This window comes from Coffea arabica, chromosome 2c (assembly GCF_036785885.1).
Source record: "Coffea arabica cultivar ET-39 chromosome 2c, Coffea Arabica ET-39 HiFi, whole genome shotgun sequence".
NCBI classification, from domain to species: Eukaryota; Viridiplantae; Streptophyta; class Magnoliopsida; order Gentianales; family Rubiaceae; genus Coffea; species Coffea arabica.
In genome coordinates this window covers 24692207-24709071 of record NC_092312.1, presented here as the reverse complement: position 1 = coordinate 24709071, position 16865 = coordinate 24692207, and the positions used below count along the sequence as shown (strand labels likewise).

General features: G+C 36.2%; 3 protein-coding genes, 1 long non-coding RNA gene and 1 pseudogene across 6 annotated transcripts; 3 read left to right on the top strand and 2 right to left on the bottom strand.

Moving 5' to 3' along the window:
* The first annotated feature begins 111 nt into the window (after nt 1-111).
* Nucleotides 112-6479, top strand: LOC113727029 (pentatricopeptide repeat-containing protein At3g03580-like). Of its 3 annotated transcripts, XM_072075457.1 has the most exons (5): nt 112-3271; nt 4036-4244; nt 5173-5271; nt 5376-5652; nt 5893-6479. In XM_072075457.1, exon 1 carries the CDS (start codon nt 472-474, stop codon nt 3145-3147), a length of 2676 nt encoding a protein of 891 aa, XP_071931558.1. In that variant the 5' UTR covers nt 112-471; the 3' UTR covers nt 3148-3271; nt 4036-4244; nt 5173-5271; nt 5376-5652; nt 5893-6479. The 3 variants fall into 3 exon arrangements, with proteins under 3 accessions (XP_071931558.1, XP_027106789.1, XP_071931557.1); XM_027250988.2 differs by lacking the exon at nt 5173-5271; XM_072075456.1 differs by having other exon boundaries at nt 5173-5652.
* LOC113727030 (glutathione transferase GST 23-like) lies at nt 5224-6247 on the bottom strand. The gene is made up of 2 exons (XM_027250989.2): nt 5936-6247; nt 5224-5793 (listed from the first exon to the last, which is right to left on the bottom strand). The coding sequence occupies exons 1-2, from the start codon at nt 6245-6247 to the stop codon at nt 5431-5433; spliced, it is 675 nt and encodes a 224-aa protein (XP_027106790.1). The 3' UTR covers nt 5224-5430.
* Nucleotides 6480-8581: 2102 nt separating the features above from the next.
* Nucleotides 8582-11762, top strand: LOC113727034 (pentatricopeptide repeat-containing protein At3g03580-like; annotated as a pseudogene).
* A 1015-nt stretch (nt 11763-12777) lies between these two features.
* LOC140035254 (uncharacterized) lies at nt 12778-13900 on the top strand. The gene is made up of 2 exons (XR_011839251.1): nt 12778-12915; nt 13841-13900. It is a non-coding gene; the product is annotated as an uncharacterized lncRNA (long non-coding RNA).
* On the bottom strand, nt 13835-15043 carry LOC113727031 (glutathione transferase GST 23-like). Its single transcript, XM_027250992.2, has 2 exons — nt 14597-15043; nt 13835-14454 (listed from the first exon to the last, which is right to left on the bottom strand). The coding sequence occupies exons 1-2, from the start codon at nt 14906-14908 to the stop codon at nt 14092-14094; spliced, it is 675 nt and encodes a 224-aa protein (XP_027106793.1). The 5' UTR covers nt 14909-15043; the 3' UTR covers nt 13835-14091.
* Nucleotides 15044-16865: the final 1822 nt, after the last annotated feature.

The following is a 16865-nucleotide window of genomic DNA, read 5'->3' as shown; positions in this document are numbered from 1 at the left end:
ACACACATCACATTACAAAAAGTGCTACAGTAAAAATATTCCAAATAAAACACAATGCAAACAAACCACTTGACCCATGCACAAAAGAAAAATTATATTGCTCAAAACTTTTTCTCGTTCACTCAAAAAAAGAAAAAAACTAAAAAACCTTTTCTCAAATTCTCGATGCCATCCTCATTTGGTCCACAACTGATTTACAGTCTGATTGGACTTCCATTCTAGTCCATCCTGCATCTTTGGTCATCATTAATGCAGTCCTTACTGCTAGAGCTTTTCCTCGATTGCTTTCTCCCTCTCTTGGGTTCGTTTTGCTTTCATTACTTTCTCAGTCCAGCTCCTAGCTATGATTCCCTTTCCCTGTCCTTATCATCTGAGCTGATATGGCTGCTTCTTTATTTATCTTAATGAGTCCCTTCTTCGGTGGCTCCCAGGTCACTTGATGTTGCTGCGGTGTTGTTGTTACAATGCCAAATGAACACCAGGGAGTTGTGTAGCTTAAGCGCAAGAAGCCGAGACTTCTTTTACACTCCACTATCAAATGCATTGTCCTCCGCTACAAACCAAAGAAACCTCCGCAGAATCCATTCTTTGATAATTACATTAGGCCTGCACAATTCTGTACTGTTCTCAGGAAAACTCATTTCCAAATACTCCCAATTTAAAGACCCACTTGCTTCATTGTCGATTTTTGGACAAAGTTCGCAAAAAAAGAATGTTTATTTGTGGAATACAATCATTAGAGCCATGACCCATAATGGATTATACTCTACAGCACTAGATTTTTACACCCAGATGCGGGAATTAAGGATGGTGCCTGATAATTATACCCTTCCTTCGGTTATTAATTCGTGTGCGAATTTGTTGGATTTTGAGACGGCAAAACTTGTTCATGATCATGTTTTAGAGGTGGGTTTTGGTTCAGATTTGTATATATGCAATGCTTTGATAGATATGTATTCGCGGCTGAATAACTTGGATAGAGCAAGGAATGTGTTTGATGGAATGTCTAAAAGAGATTTGATTACCTGGAATAGTTTGATTTCTGGGTATAGTTCAAATGGGTATTGGGATGAAGCATTGGAATTCTTTTACAAGTTGAGAATGGTTGGTTTGCTACCGGATTGCTTTACTGTGTCGAGTGTTTTACCAGCATGTAGTGGCTTAATGGAGGTTGTGGAGGGTCAACTAATTCATGGCTTAGTGGAGAAGATTGGTGTTATGAGAGACGTCATTGTGAGTAATGGTTTGCTTTCTATGTACTTCAAATTCGATAAGTTAGTCGATTGTGAAAAAGTTTTTAATAAGATGGATGTTAGAGATACAGTCACTTGGAATACTATGATCTGTGGGTTCTTTAATTCTTCCTTGTACGACGACTCAATCAGGTTGTTTTTTCAAATGGTGCATGATTTTGAACCTGATACAATAACACTTTCATCTGTTTTGCAAGCTTGTGGTCATGTCAGGGACTTGAAGTCCGGAAGATCAGTGCATGACTACATGGTGCAAAATAGATGCACAGGTGACATAACAGCTAACAATCTCCTAATAAACATGTATACGAAGTGTGGTGAATTATTGGCTTCAAGGGAAGTTTTTGACAGTATGAAAAGCAGAGATTTAGTGTCTTGGAACTCTATGATTAGTGGTTATACTGAAAATGAATTTTATGAGGAAGCAATAGAGCTGTTTAACATGATGAAGATGGAATTGGAGCCTGATTCCATCACTTATGTGATTCTTTTAACGTTGTGTACACAATCTACTAACAGATATTTTGCAACACAGCTACATTGCACTCTCTTAAAGCAAGGATTTGATTCCATCATAACTGTGGGTAACTCACTCATAGATATGTATGCCAAAGTTGGAGAACTGGACAATTCTTTGGAACAATTTGAGAACATGGAAGCTCGGGATGTAGTGACATGGAATACTATTATAGCTGCTTGTGGTCATTGTGAAGACTGTAGTTTAGGTTTAAGAATGATCAGTAGGATGCAGAATAAAGGAATTACTTTTGAGGTACCTACCCTGTTGAGCACCTTAACGCTGTGTTCCTTTCTAGGTGCCAAACGTCAAGCAAAAGAGTTGCATGGCTGCATTTTCAGGCTAGGTTTTGAGTCAGATGTTTCAATTGGGAATGCAGTGATTGAAATGTACTCCAAAAGTGGAATTTTGTGGTACTCCATGAGAGTTTTTAAGCTCATGAAAACAAAGGATGTCATATCGTGGACTGCACTGATCTCTGCATATGGAATGTACGGTGAAGGAATGAAAGCTCTAAAAGTTTTTCAGAAGATGAAGAAAGTTGGTATTGTTCCTGATCATGTTGTGTTTGTTGCCATATTGTTTGCATGTAGCCATTCTGGTTTGGTGCAAGAAGGATGGGATTGCTTTTACCAAATGAAGAATGACTATAGTATTGAGCCAAGGAAAGAACATTATGCATGCATGGTTGATCTTCTATCTCGATCTGGCCTGCTAGCTGAAGCAGAGGATTTCATCCTTTCGATGCCACAAAAACCAGATGCAAGTATATGGGGAGCTCTGCTTAGTGCTTGCCGATCCAGTGGAGATATTAAGATTGCTGAACGTGTGTCAAAACGTCTACTTGAATTAAATTCAGATGATCCAGGATATCATGTTTTAGCATCAAATGTTTATGCTGCCTTAGGGAAGTGGGATAAAGTGAAAATGATAAGAAAATCCTTGAGAGCAAGAGGTCTGAAAAAGCAACCTGGATTTAGTTGGTTGGAGATTCAAAATAGGGTTTATATTTTTGGCACCGGACACATGTTCTTTGAACGGTACAAAGAGGTGCATGATTTCCTTGTTGTCCTTTCAGATCTAATGGCCAAGGAAGGTTATGTGGCTGATCTAAGATTTGCTTTGCATGATGTTGAAGATGATGAAAAGGTTGAAATGCTTTGTGGGCATAGTGAAAGGCTTGCCATTGCATTTGGTGTGTTGAATACAGAACCAGGTTCCCCTTTGCAAATAATGAAGAACCTACGTGTTTGTGGAGATTGCCATACTGCAACCAAATATATATCTAAGATCTTGCAACGAGTAATTTTAGTCAGAGATGCAAATAGGTTTCATTTATTCAAGGATGGAACTTGTAGCTGTGGAGATCATTGGTGATAGTCTTGTTAACATTCAATGAACTGGGTTCTATACTTGATTGATGTTGGAGCATGTGTGTGCCCAGTGGCACCAAGGAAGTTGGAACCAGAGAAAAGAGCCTGCAATCTTCCAAATCTGTAAGGTTAGAATTTACTGCACAGTATGTTAAGAATTGGAGGTGCTACTAGTAATGGACAAGGTCCTTGCCCAAAGAAATTTACATTTTTCATGTTTCTATGACCGGTAGATTGAACTAGTGCACTATTAGTGATGCTTATGATAGCAGGTAGGTGTTTTTCTGTCAAAATGGCACTTACCTTGGAAGTGGTGTTACAGCATTGGAGCTTGGCACCCGAAAGTCTACCTATTTTGAGAGAGTTTTGAAGTTAAATAATAGTTTTATCTTTTTAATGGAAAGTATTGATGGCTAAACTGTCACAGAGTCTATAAGTTCGTGTTCCCATATTTTTTATTTCAGCCTGGTAGCTTAGCATCTTTAGTCTGTCTCCCTCGTATGGTTTTCAAGTTTGATGGTCCTAATCTCTTGGTTGAAAGAGATTACGATATTCATTTCTGTTTGTTAGCTGAGAGAGGTTTTGCTTTATGCACCCATGGTTATAGGAGTGGAGGAAATTGAGCTACTTTGTGACAGAGTATGAGTTTTAAAGTAACTTTTAATCAGCAATAGGGCCAAGAGAAGTTACATTCTAATCTTCTCTGTATATTTCTTACCTTACAGCCGCATAATTTGGTTTTTGTAACTTGTCATATCCAGTTTGAATATGCATTCTTGGAACCGCATTCATGTCATATACAGCTGCATAATTTGGTTTTTGTAACATGTCACATCCAGTTTGAATATGCATTTTGTTAAGTAATTAATTATTTCTTTACTTGAAACTGCAGGTACTAAAACATGGCGATGGATAACTTTTGTACCCCTTCTCAGAAAGTGCCAATGACTAATTTTACCCCCTATTGCTGTTATCAGTGGTGGCAATGTCTGTCCTGGTGGAAAAGAGGTTGATAGCCTTGGGATTCAATGCATGCTCAATGTTCTGGAGATCATGAGTTCAATTCTTGACATCTCCACGAAGAAAGACTAGAAAATAATGGTACTCCATAGCTAAAGAAAAGATCCTGACAAAAGCCCTAACTGTCTACTTTTTAGAGCTTCTCATTATAGGTGGAAGAATCCAATGCACCCATTGTAGTGCCAGTCAGGGTAGTAGAAATAACTTGCATATAATATCCCACAACTAGTATGGCAAAAGGACATGTATTTTGCTTATTTTTCTCTGGCTAAAATGAAAATAATCCACAACATGATTGCAGCCTGGCATATTACTAGGGGCAGGCAAATGTAGAATGGACAGCAGTATTTTTTGCAATTCAAATGCTGTGTACAAACAAGATAAGCACTAGGCTTTTGTTTTCTAATTTGTATGAAGGGAAAATGGAGAAGCTCAGATGCATTGTTTTGCTGTTGCAGATGATTATTCGCTTTTGTCTAAGTTCATACTATCTTGATGCATGTTTGCTTAATGCCATTTCAGAAAAGGTTAACTGAGGGTGTTCCAATGCAATTATTTTGTACTCTGAATTATAGTCTTTTTTCTTTTTTCTTTTGGAAAATGATATGGTGTCCTTATTGGAAGTGTTACCGCACTTTTCTTCTTTCCTTATGTTCAATTAAATCCCCTGCTTTATTAAAGTGACTGACAAAGTGGTTAGCTGGGATTTCGCTTAACCAATTCCAGAAATAACAACATTTAATAAGCGATTCAGAACATGTAAGATGATGTATAATTTTAAAAGAAGTTGCGAAAATTCAAAAAAAAAAAAGTAAGATTTGTTTATTCATTTCCTTTGATTATCACAAGATGTGTCAAATTTGTTTTGCTTAAAGCTTATGATGCATTACCATGGTGTTGATGAGTTTTAACCTCCTGCTACATATAAAAAGAACTTTTCTAAAATTTATAATTTTGGGGGCAATCTTGCTCAAGTAACTTTCCTTCTTTCGCTTGTGTGACATTGCAGAAACATTTTTTATGGGATAAAACATTCCAAGGAGAAGTTACAAACTGCAGATGCTTGAAATAGATGTACTACTTTTGTTGTGGATTCCTTGTTCTTAAGGTAGCCAGTGACTATAAATATCTTACAATGCAAGAAATTGTGCTGCTTCATCAATTAAGTTGCACTTCTAATGTCATGTAAAATCCATTTTTTTGTTTGACAAGATTGAAGGCACCATGCTGGATGGTGTTTTTTATGGGAAGTCTGCTACATTCAGCTTCACTTGGGTGTTGCTGCTGCAAGATACTTCTCGCGCATAACTTGGTACTTGATGATCATTTTGTCTCGAGGTGGCCAGCAGTCTCTGATTACCGGAGCATCCATGAAATGTTGGATCCAGGATGACAAGTGAGGGAATCTCTCTCCATCTACCAACTTTAGACTCATTATTTCTTCAAGAATGCTAACTAAGTTAGCGATCCAACCAAATGCGAGATCAAGGTACCCAATTGTCTCCCCGTGAAAGAATTTCTTTCCTTTTAGTTGCTCTTCAACAAGTTTTAGATTCTCCAGTGCTGCAACTGCCGCTACCTCTTGATCTTTCTCATGTGCAATGAAAAGTTGCGATATTGATTTCATGAGCTGCACTTGGAAATTAAGGTTTAGCATCACATAATATTTTCAAATGACCAAAAGCTGGAACAAACATGCTGAAATGCTTAGTGTTATATTGTACTGCAGGGCAAATGATTTAGACTATTTGAGCTAGCAAACGTTTTCATACCTTATCATCTCCAAAATTCGCCCAGAAGCGTGCCATGGATTTCTCATAAGGATCTTGAGGTAGGAGAGGATTATGCTTCCATGTCTCGTCAACGTACTCGAGAATCACAAGAGATTCACAGACTGGTTTACCATCGTGCACGAGCACGGGCACCTTTCCATGAATAGGATTATACTGGAGAAGTGAAGGGCTCTTGTTGGTAAGATCCTCAAAGATGGTCTCATACTCTATCCCTTTAAGCTTCAGTGCCCAGACAATCCTCCAAGAATATCGGCTGGACCATGTCCTGAAAAGCTTCACTTCTTCTGCCATAGTGCCTTGGCAAGCAACCTGGAATGGCTAGGCTTTGTTTGGATTCCCCTGTTTTTCATAAACTAGTCTGTGAGCAGACGTGTTTTCACCTTATTTTTGTCAACTTAGTTAGGTAGCATCGCAGGCCCTATGCGGAATTTAGATGCTGGCTTTAATTCAATTGGCCGTCTTTGTCCTGTACGATTGAAATGACATAATACGCACATCTTATACATTATTTCAATTGGCCATATTTGGTCGGTTTTGTGGTTTCGTGTGGATTAAGGGTTGAGTTCTAACTTAGAAAAGTCTTTGGACTTGGTAAAAAAAAAAAAAAAAACAACCAAGTATTTTATACAAGTATAAGCAGGTAATTGGAAGGGGACCAGGACAACAATCATGCATTGACCTACTTCTGAATTTGTCCCATCAGATGACCAATAAAATTTGTCCTGTCTAATTTGAGAATTTCACATCTATAGATGCACACACCTTCCTAATAATGGAATATATATTCTTTAATAGGATAATTTCAGAAACCTATTTTTGACACTTTCAAACTTTAAAAAATTTTACTTGCCTCCCTTGCTTTAGATTTTTTGTATCATTTACAACCCATTTTAAAATAGAATATTAAAAAATTAATTTGGGGAGAGTAAATATATTCTCATTTTGTTGTCTTACTTTTTATTACCACAAATGAAAAACAAAAACAAAAACAAAAGATATGAAGATTTATATTAATAACAAATGAAAAACAAAAAAAATATATATGAAGATTTATTCTAACTGGATAAAATATAGTGTGTTTTTTAAATATTAAAAGTTAATATTTAAATGTTTATTAAAGTTTTTACAGATTACAAAGATAATATTTTCTTTACTGTAAAGTGTTTTGAGTTAATTTAAGAAGTTTTATAAATCTTTTACATATTTTTTAATTTTCTAATTTTTTTCGAATCGATGGCTTGAAAAGTAAAAAGGATATAACATGCTAAAAATTATATATAAATTTGTTTGTATTGATTTAAAGCTAATGCAAAACGATATTCTTAGAGTCGTAAATTATTGCAAGTTATTTTTAAGAGTATTATAAGTCATTCATAATTTTAAATAATTTAACATTTCTTGTTCAAATCAATGACACAAAAATATTAAAGAAATTTTTTGATCTGTTATCTATTAAAGAATTTTAAAGTTTCATTACAGAACAATATCGATCAATTAAGAAAAATTAAGAGATAAATTTAGTCTGTTATGATAATTAAGCACAAGAAAAATACAAATTTGGATTGAAATTGTATCCTTTCTCGAAAAATAAGATTTTTAATATTATATTTTGAAATGGATTTCAAAAGTTACAAAAAAGTTTAAAGTAGAGGAACCAAGTAAAATTTTTTAAATTTTAAAGGTGCCGAATGAAATAGCAGGAAACCTCCTCTGAAATTTTTGACCTTCTTTAATAGTAAACTCTGCTAAGAAGAAGCGAAGAACTGAAGAAGTTCACTAATTCCTTTAAGGTACTTTCAACCAGTACTCATTGTAGTTTTTATAAAATTTAGTGTAAATGCAAACAATTTAGGTTTCATTGTGAATTTTGTTTGTATTCAAGTTTAGTGGGAACTACATCAAATATAGTAAGAATTACACCAATCGAACAAAATGGTGCAAAACTTATCTGAATCCTGTCCCATTCCTTTTCTATAGGTTTCATTGTGAAGCAAGCATGCAGTTTTTGACTGGAGAAATAAGCGAAAATGGGCTTTAGAACCAAATAGGCGTACTTTTTTTTTAAAATATATTTGAGAGATTATTTTGGCTGAATTTGAATGTGAAGGACAATAAAAGTTTTTCTTGAAAATGTGGGTATCAAATTAGCAAATTTTCCTTATATATGTTAACACTTAATAATACAAGATTTAGTTATGAAATGGACAACTACCCACATTTCTTTATTTGCTATGTTAATTAGCCATCCGGGCAACATTCTATGTCCTTAACTAGTCTGATTGCATACTGAACTAGTGTATGGTTACTTGCATTTCGTGACCCATGCACAAAAGAAAAATTACATTGCTCAAAACCTTTTCATTCCCTCAAAAAAAAAAAAAAAACTAAAAAAACCTTTTCTCAAATTCTCGATGTCCTCCTGATTTGGTCCACAGCTGATTTACAGTCTGATTGGACTTCCATTCTAGTCCATCCTGCATCCTTGGTCATCATTATTGCAGTCCTTACTGCTAGAGCTTCTTCCTCGATTACTTTCTCCCTCTCGTGTTCCATAATCCCTTTTGCTTTCATTATTTTCTCAGTCCAGCTCCTAGCTATGATTCCCTTTCCCTGTCCTTATCATCTGAGCTGATATGGCTGCTTCTTTATTTATCTTAATGACTCCCTTCTTCGGTGGCTCCCAGGTCACTTGATGTCGTTCCTGCGGTGTTGCTGTTGCAATGCCAAATGAACACCAGGAAGTTGTGTAGCTTAAGCGCAAGAAGCCGAGACTTCTTTTACACTTCACTATCAAGTGCATTGTCCTCCGCTACAAACCAAAGAAACCTCCGCAGAATCCATTCTTTGATAATTACATTAGGCCTGCACAATTCTGTACTGTTCTCAGGAAAACTCATTTCCAAATACTCCCAATTTAAAGGCCCACTTGCTTCATTGTCGATTTTTGGACAAAGTTCGCATAAAAAGAATGTTTATTTGTGGAATACAATCATTGGAGCCATGACCCTGATACGAAAAGGTTAACCCCTCCGTACAAGGCCTAAAAATTCCATAACAAGCACCCCTCCTTAGAGGCCGGCATCGGCCTGGTAATTCGGGGCTCCCCCTCCTTCGAGGCAGAGTCCCATGAGACTCCAACCTGGGATGTTGGGGTTATTTGTCTGGCTCTGATACCATTGATACGAAAAGGTTAACCCTTCCATACAAGGTCCAAAAATTCCATAACAGACCCATAATGGGTTATACTCTGCAGCACTAGATTTTTACACCCTGATGCGGGAATTAAGGATTGTGCCTGATAATTATACCCATCCTTCGGTTATTAATTCGTGTGCGAATTTGTTGGATTTTGAGACGGCAAAACTTGTTCATGATCATGTTTTAGAGGTGGATTTTGGTTCAGATTTGTATATATGCAATGCTTTGATAGATATGTATTCGCGGCTGAATAACTTGGATAGAACAAGGAATGTGTTTAATGGAATGTCTAAAAGAGATTTGATTACCTGGAATAGTTTGATTTCTGGGTATAGTTCAAATGGGTATTGGGATGAAGCATTGGAATTCTTTTATAAGTTGAGAATGGTTGGTTTGATACCGGATTGCTTTACTGTGTCGAGTGTTTTACCAGCATGTGGTGGCTTAATGGAGGTTGTGAAGGGTCAACTAATTCACGGTTTAGTGGAGAAGATTGGTGTTATGAGAGACGTCATTGTGAGTAATGGTTTGCTTTCTTTGTACTTTAAATTTGATAAGTTAGTCGATTGTGAAAAATTTTTTAATAAGATGGATGTTAGAGATACAGTCACTTGGAATACTATGATCTGTGGGTTCTTTCATTCTTCCTTGTATGAAGAATCAATCAGGTTGTTTTTTCAAATGGTGCATGATTTTGAACCTGATACAATAACACTTTCATCTGTTTTGCAAGCTTGTGGTCATGTCAGGGACTTGAAGTCCGGAAGATCAGTGCATGATTACATGGTGAAAAATGGATACACAGGTGACGTAACAGCTAACAATCTCCTAATAAACATGTATACGAAGTGCGGTGAATTATTGGCTTCAAGGGAAGTTTTTGACAGTATGAAAAGTAGAGATTTAGTGTCTTGGAACTCTATGATTAGTGGTTATGCTGAAATGAATTTTATGAGGAAGCAATAGAGCTTTTCAACATGATGAAGATGGAATTGGAGCCTGATTCCATCACTTATGTGATTCTTTTAACATTGTGTACACAATCTAGTAACAGATATTTTGCGACACAGCTACATTGCACTCTCTTAAAGCAAGGATTTGATTCCATCATAACTGTGGGTAACTCACTCATAGATATGTATGCCAAAGTTGGAGAACTGGACAATTCTTTGGAACAATTTGAGAACATGGAAGCTCGGGATGTAGTGACATGGAACACTATTATAGCTGCTTGTGGTCATTGCGAAGAGACATGGAATACTATTATAGCTGCTTGTGGTCATTGCGAAGACTGTAGTTTAGGTTTAAGAATGATTAGTAGAATGCGGAATGAAGGAATTACTTTTGAGGTACCTACCCTGTTGAGCACCTTACCGTTGTGTTCCTTTCTAGGTGCCAAACGTCAAGCTAATGAGTTGCATGGCTGCATTTTCAGGCTAGGTTTTGAGTCAGATGTTTCAATTGGCAATGCAGTGATTGAAATGTACTCCAAAAGTGGAATTTTGTGGTACTCCATGAGAGTTTTTAAGCTTATGAAAACAAAGGATGTCATATCGTGGACTGCACTGATCTCTGCATATGGAATGTACGGTGAAGGAATGAAAGCTCTAAAAGTTTTTCAGAGGATGAAGAAAGTTGGTATTGCTCCTGATCATGTTGTGTTTGTTGCCATATTGTTTGCATTTAGCCCCTGATCATGTTGTGTTTGTTGCCATATTGTTTGCATTTAGCCATTCTGGTTTGGTGCAAGAAGGATGGGATTGCTTTTACCAAATGAAGAATGACTATAGTATTGAGCCAAGGAAAGAACATTATGCATGCATGGTTGATCTTCTATCTCGATCTGGCCTGTTAGCTGAAGCAGAGGATTTCATCCTTTTGATGCCACAAAAACCAGATGCAAGTATATGGGGAGCTCTGCTTAGTGCTTGCCGATCCAGTGGAGATATTAAGATTGCTGAACGTGTGTCAAAACGTCTACTTGAATTAAATTCAGATGATCCAGGATATCATGTTTTAGCATCAAATGTTTATGCTGCCTTAGGGAAGTGGGATAAAGTCAAAATGATAAGAAAATCCTTGAGAGCGAGAGGCCTGAAAAAGCAACCTGGATTTAGTTGGTTGGAGATTCAAAATAGGGTTTATATTTTTGGCACCGGACACAGGTTCTTTGAACAGTAAAAAGAGTTGCATGATTTCCTTGTTGTCCTTTCAGATCTAATGGCCAAGGAAGGTTATGTGGCTGATCTAAGATTTGCCTTGCATGATGTTGAAGATGATGAAAAGGTTGAAATGCTTAGCGGGCATAGTGAAAGGCTTGCCATTGCATTTGGTGTGTTGAATACAGAACCTGGTTCCCCTTTGCAAATAATGAAGAACCTACGTGTTTGTGGAGATTGCCATACTGCAACCAAATATATATCGAAGATCTTGCAACGAGTAATTTTAGTCAGAGATGCAAATAGGTTTCATTTATTCAAGGATGGAACTTGTAGCTGTGGAGATCATTGGTGATAGTTTTGTTATACATAAATTCTGATGAAGGGCAATATTAGAATTACGTCTGTTTGCTACAGCTCTCTGTGAAAAAAAAGATTAGATTAGCTTATTCCTTTTCCTATTTTTATTCACAGCACATTTGTTGTACATAATAATTGTTGTAAATCCTCAGCATTCGCATGTGAGAAACTGCAAAATTTCCAGGACTTAACATTCAATGAACTGGGTTCTATACTTGATTGATGTTGGAGCATGTGTGTGCCCATTGGCACCAAGGAAGTTGGAACTAGAGAAAAGAGGCTGCAATCTTCCAAATCTGTAAGGTTAGAATTTACTGCACAGTATGTTAAGAATTGGAGGTGCTACTAGTAATGGACAAGGTCCTTGCCCAAAGAAATTTACATTTTTATGACCGGTAGATTGAACTAGTGCACTATTAGTGATGCTTATGATAGCAGGTAGGTGTTTTTCTGTCAAAATGGCACTTACCTTGGAAGTGGTGTTACAGCAATGGAGCTTGGCACCTGAAAGTCTACCTATATTGAGAGAGAATTGAAGTTAAATAATAGTTTTATCTTTTTAATGGAAAGTATTGATGGCTAAACTGTTACAGAGTCTATAAGTTCATGTTCCCATATTTTTTATTTCAGCCTGGTAGCTTAGCATCTTTAGTCAGTCTCCGTCGTATGGTTTTCAAGTTTGATGGTCCTAATCTCTTGGTTGAAAGAGATTACGATATTCATTTCTGTTTGTTAGCTGAGAGAGGTTTTGCTTTATGCACCCATGGTTATAGGAGGGGAGGAAATTGAGCTACTTTGTGACAGAGTATGAGTTTTAAAGTAACTTTTAACAGCAATAAGAGAACCTACATTCTAATCTTCTCTGTATATTTCTTACCTTACAGCCGCATAATTTGGTTTTTGTAACATGCCATATCCAGTTCGAATATGCATTCCTGGAACTGCCGCATAATTTGGTTTTTGTAACATGTCACATCCAGTTTGAATATGCATTTTGTTAAGTAATTAATTATTTCTTTACTTGAAACTGTAGGTATTAAAACATGGTGGTGGATAACTTTTGTGCCCCTTCTCAGAAAGTGCCAATGACTAATTTTAGCCCCTGTTGCTGTTATTAGTGGCGGCAAAGTCTGTCCTCGTGGAAAAGAGGTTGATAGCCCAAGGAATCAATGCATGCTCCATGTTCTGGAGATCATGAGTTCAATTCTTGACTTCTCCATGAAGAAAGACTACAAAATAATGGTAATCCATAGCTAAAGAAAAGATCCTGACAAAAGACCTTACTGTCTACTTTTTAGAGCTTCTTATTATAGGTGGAAGAATCCAATGCACCCATTGCAGTGCCTGTCATAGTAGAAATAACTGGCATAATATCCCACAACTAGTATGACAAAAGGACATGTATTTTGTTTGTTTTTCCTCTGGCTAAAATTGAAAATAATCCACAACATGATTGCAGCCTGGCATAATACTAGGGGCAGGCAAATGTAGAATGGACAGCAGTATTTTTTGCAATTCAAATGCTGCGTACAAACAAGATGAGCACTAGGCTTTTGTTTTCTAATTTGTATGTTGGGAAAATGAAGAAGCTCAGATGCATTGTTTTGCTGTTGCAGATGATTATTTGCTTTTGTCTAAGTTCATACTATCTTGATGCATGTTTGGTTAATGCCATTTCAGAAAAGGTTAACTGAGGGTGTTCCAATGCAATTATTCTGTACTCTGAATTATAGTCTTTTTACTTTTGTCTTTTGGAAATTGATATGGTGCCCTTATTGGAAGTGTTACTGCACTTTTCTTCTTTCCTTATGTTCAATTAAATCCCCTGCTTTATTAAAGTGACTGACAAAGTGGTTAGCTGGGATTTCGCTTAACCAATTCCAGAAATAACAACATTTAATAAGTGATTCAGAACATGTAAGATGATGTATAATTTTAAAAGAAGTTGCGAAAATTCAAAAAAAAAAAAGTAAGATGTGTTTATTCATGTCCTTTGATTATCACAAGATGTGTCAAATTTGTTTTGCTTAAAGCTTATAATGCATTACCATGGCGTTGATGAGTTTTAACCTCGTGCTACATATAAAAAGAACTTTTCTAAAATTTATAATTTTGGGGGCAATCTTGCTCAAGTAACTTTCCTTCTTTCACTTGTGTGACATTGCAGAAACATTTTTTATGGGATAAAACATTCCAAGGAGAAGTTACAAACTGCAGATGCTTGAAATAGATGTACTACTTTTGTTGTGGATTCCTTGTTCTTAAGGTAGCCAGTGACCATAAATATCTTACAATGCAAGAAATTGTGCTGCTTCATCAATTAAGTTGCACTTCTAATGTCATGTAAAATCCATTTTTTTGTTTGACAAGATTGAAGGCACCATGCTGGATGGTGTTTAAAGTCTGCTAGATTCAGCTTCACTTGGGTGTTGCTGCTGCAAGATACTTCTCGCGCATAACTTGGTACTTGATGATCATTTTGTCTCGAGGTGGCCAGCAGTCTCTGATTACAGGAGCATCCATGAAATGTTGGATCCAGGATGACAAGTGAGGGAATCTCTCTCCATCTACCAACTTTAGACTCATTATTTCTTCTAGAATGCTAACGAAGTCAGCGAACCAACCAAATGCGAGATCAAGGTATCCAATAGTCTCCCCGTGAAAGAATTTCTTTCCTTTTAGTTGCTCTTCAACAAGTTTTAGATTCTCCAGTGCTTCTACTGCTGCTACATCTTGATCTTTCTCACGTGCAATGAAAAGTTGCCATATTGATTTCATGAGCTACACTTGGAAATTAAGGTTAAGCATCACATAATATTTTCAATTGACCAAAAGCTGGAACAAACATGCTGATATGCTTAATGTTATTTTGTATTGCAGGGCAAATGATTTAAACTATTTGAGCTAGCAAACGTTTTCATACCTTATCATCTCCAAAATTCGCCCAGAATCGTGCCATGGATTTCTCATAAGGATCTTGAGGTAGGAGAGGATTATGCTTCCATGTCTCGTCAACGTACTCGAGAATCACAAGAGATTCACAGACTGGTTTACCATCATGCACGAGCACGGGCACCTTTCCATGAATAGGATTATACTGGAGAAGTGAAGGGCTCTTGTTGGTAAGATCCTCAAAGATGGTCTCATACTCTATCCCCTTAAGCTTCAGTGCCCAGACAATCCTCAAAGCATATCCGCTGGACCATGTCCTGAAAAGCTTCACTTCTTCTGCCATAGTGCCTTGGCAAGCAACCTGGAATGGCTATGTTATGTAGAAAAAAGGTTTCTTCAGCTCAATCGGTTCTGAGCAGACCTGTTTTAATCGTCTTCTCTTTTGTTTGCTTATGGTGGTTCACCTTATTTTTGTCAACGTAATTAGGTAGCATTGCAGGCCCTGTGTGGAATTTGGATGCTGGCTTTAATTCAAGGGATAATTGTAGAAACCTCCCCTGAGGTTTCTGACACTTGTACTGACCTCCCCTGTGGTTTGAAAAATTGCACTGACCTCCCTTGAACTTACTAATCCTTTGCAAATTCAGTCCAAACGATTGAAATATTATTTTAGGGAGGGAAATTAGAATTTTGTACCAGATTTGTCCTTTGTGCTACATGTCCAATGAATTACAAAGTACTACAAATCAATTAACAATTAATAAACTTTAAGTGGTGTAGTTTATGGGCAAATACGTATTACCTATTTAAAGTACCGACTCTTTATGGGTGTTTTACTTTCAAACATTTAATTTATGATAAACATATCTATATTTGTAAGTAAAATTTAAAAAGTGTTACAGTAATATTCTTGGAAAAAAGAAATCGGTAGGTTATCTATTTAATATAAATTAAATATTAAAAAAAAAAGAAATTGCCCCTAAAGTATTAATTCTTTATGGCTTTTATCCATTAGATGAGTAAAGTATTGGCTCTTTATGAGCATTTTATTCTGAATCATTTAATTTATGTCAAATACGTAAATGTTTGAAACTAAAATTGAAAAAGTGTTCTATTAATATTTTTACGGAAGGGAAACTGGTAGGTTTTATATTTAACAAAAATTAAATATTTGAGAGTACAAAGATTTGAGACAAATCTTTTGAGACATCCCAAAATCGAAAATATGACACTTTTAATGAGATGAAGGAAGTAATAAATTAGCATTACCATACCTTATTAAGACCATAGAAGCACCCTTGACATAATGTTTACTTTTCATATTATGCACTGCAACAAAATTTGAGCAATAGCTACGAAACTTTCGGCGAGGACTACAAAATTTATTGGTAGTGTATAATCTAGCAAAGGACTTTCAAACTTGTCGCCCAATTTCAGAAGCCCACTACAATTAGCGAGAAATAGTTCATGCCATAGGATGACTATAGTTCCTGCTTTGGTAAAATAAAACAATGACTGGCAGTGAGGCTTCGATTTCCTCAGTAGCAATTTCCCTTTCTTCTTTTCATTAGGGAGGGAACCTCAAATTAATTTTTAGACCTTTGACCGATGAATAGAATAAAGCTAGTGCACCAATTTATTTTTTTGTATTAGTTTTGTGGTAACAGTTACACACACAGTCAAAGATGTTTGAATTTTTTTTTCCTCTCAATATTGATTAGTTGGTTTAAAGGCTCAATTCTTTACAAAAAAGAAAAATTTTCTTCCACATTTTTAAATTAAAATCCAAGTAACCTAAAAACTAAGAACCCGTTTCATTTTTAGAAGAAAATACGGTATATGTAAAATAAAATTCTTTCACGTGATTGAAAATTTGTATGATAGCATGACATATATAGGTGTGAATATTCAATGGATTAGGTAAGTGCTCATTTTGTCATTCATTGGACATATAGCACAAAGGGCAAATCTGGTACAAATTTCTAATTTTCCTTCCAAAAATAATATTTTAATTGTTTGGACTGAATTTACGAAGGATTAATAAGTTCAGGGGAGTCAATGCAATTTTTCAAACCACATGGGAGGTCAGTGCAAGTGTCAAAAAACCTCAGGGGAGTTTTCTGCAATTATCCCTTAATTCAATTGGCCGTCTTTGTCCTGTCCGCTTGAAATGACATAATACTTACATCTTATACATTACGAGAAAAATGTAATTTTGGTACCTAAATTTTGACGGACGAGCGGTTTTAGTCTCCAAATTTTGGACGAAAACAAATTTGGTACCCGAACTTTCAAATTTT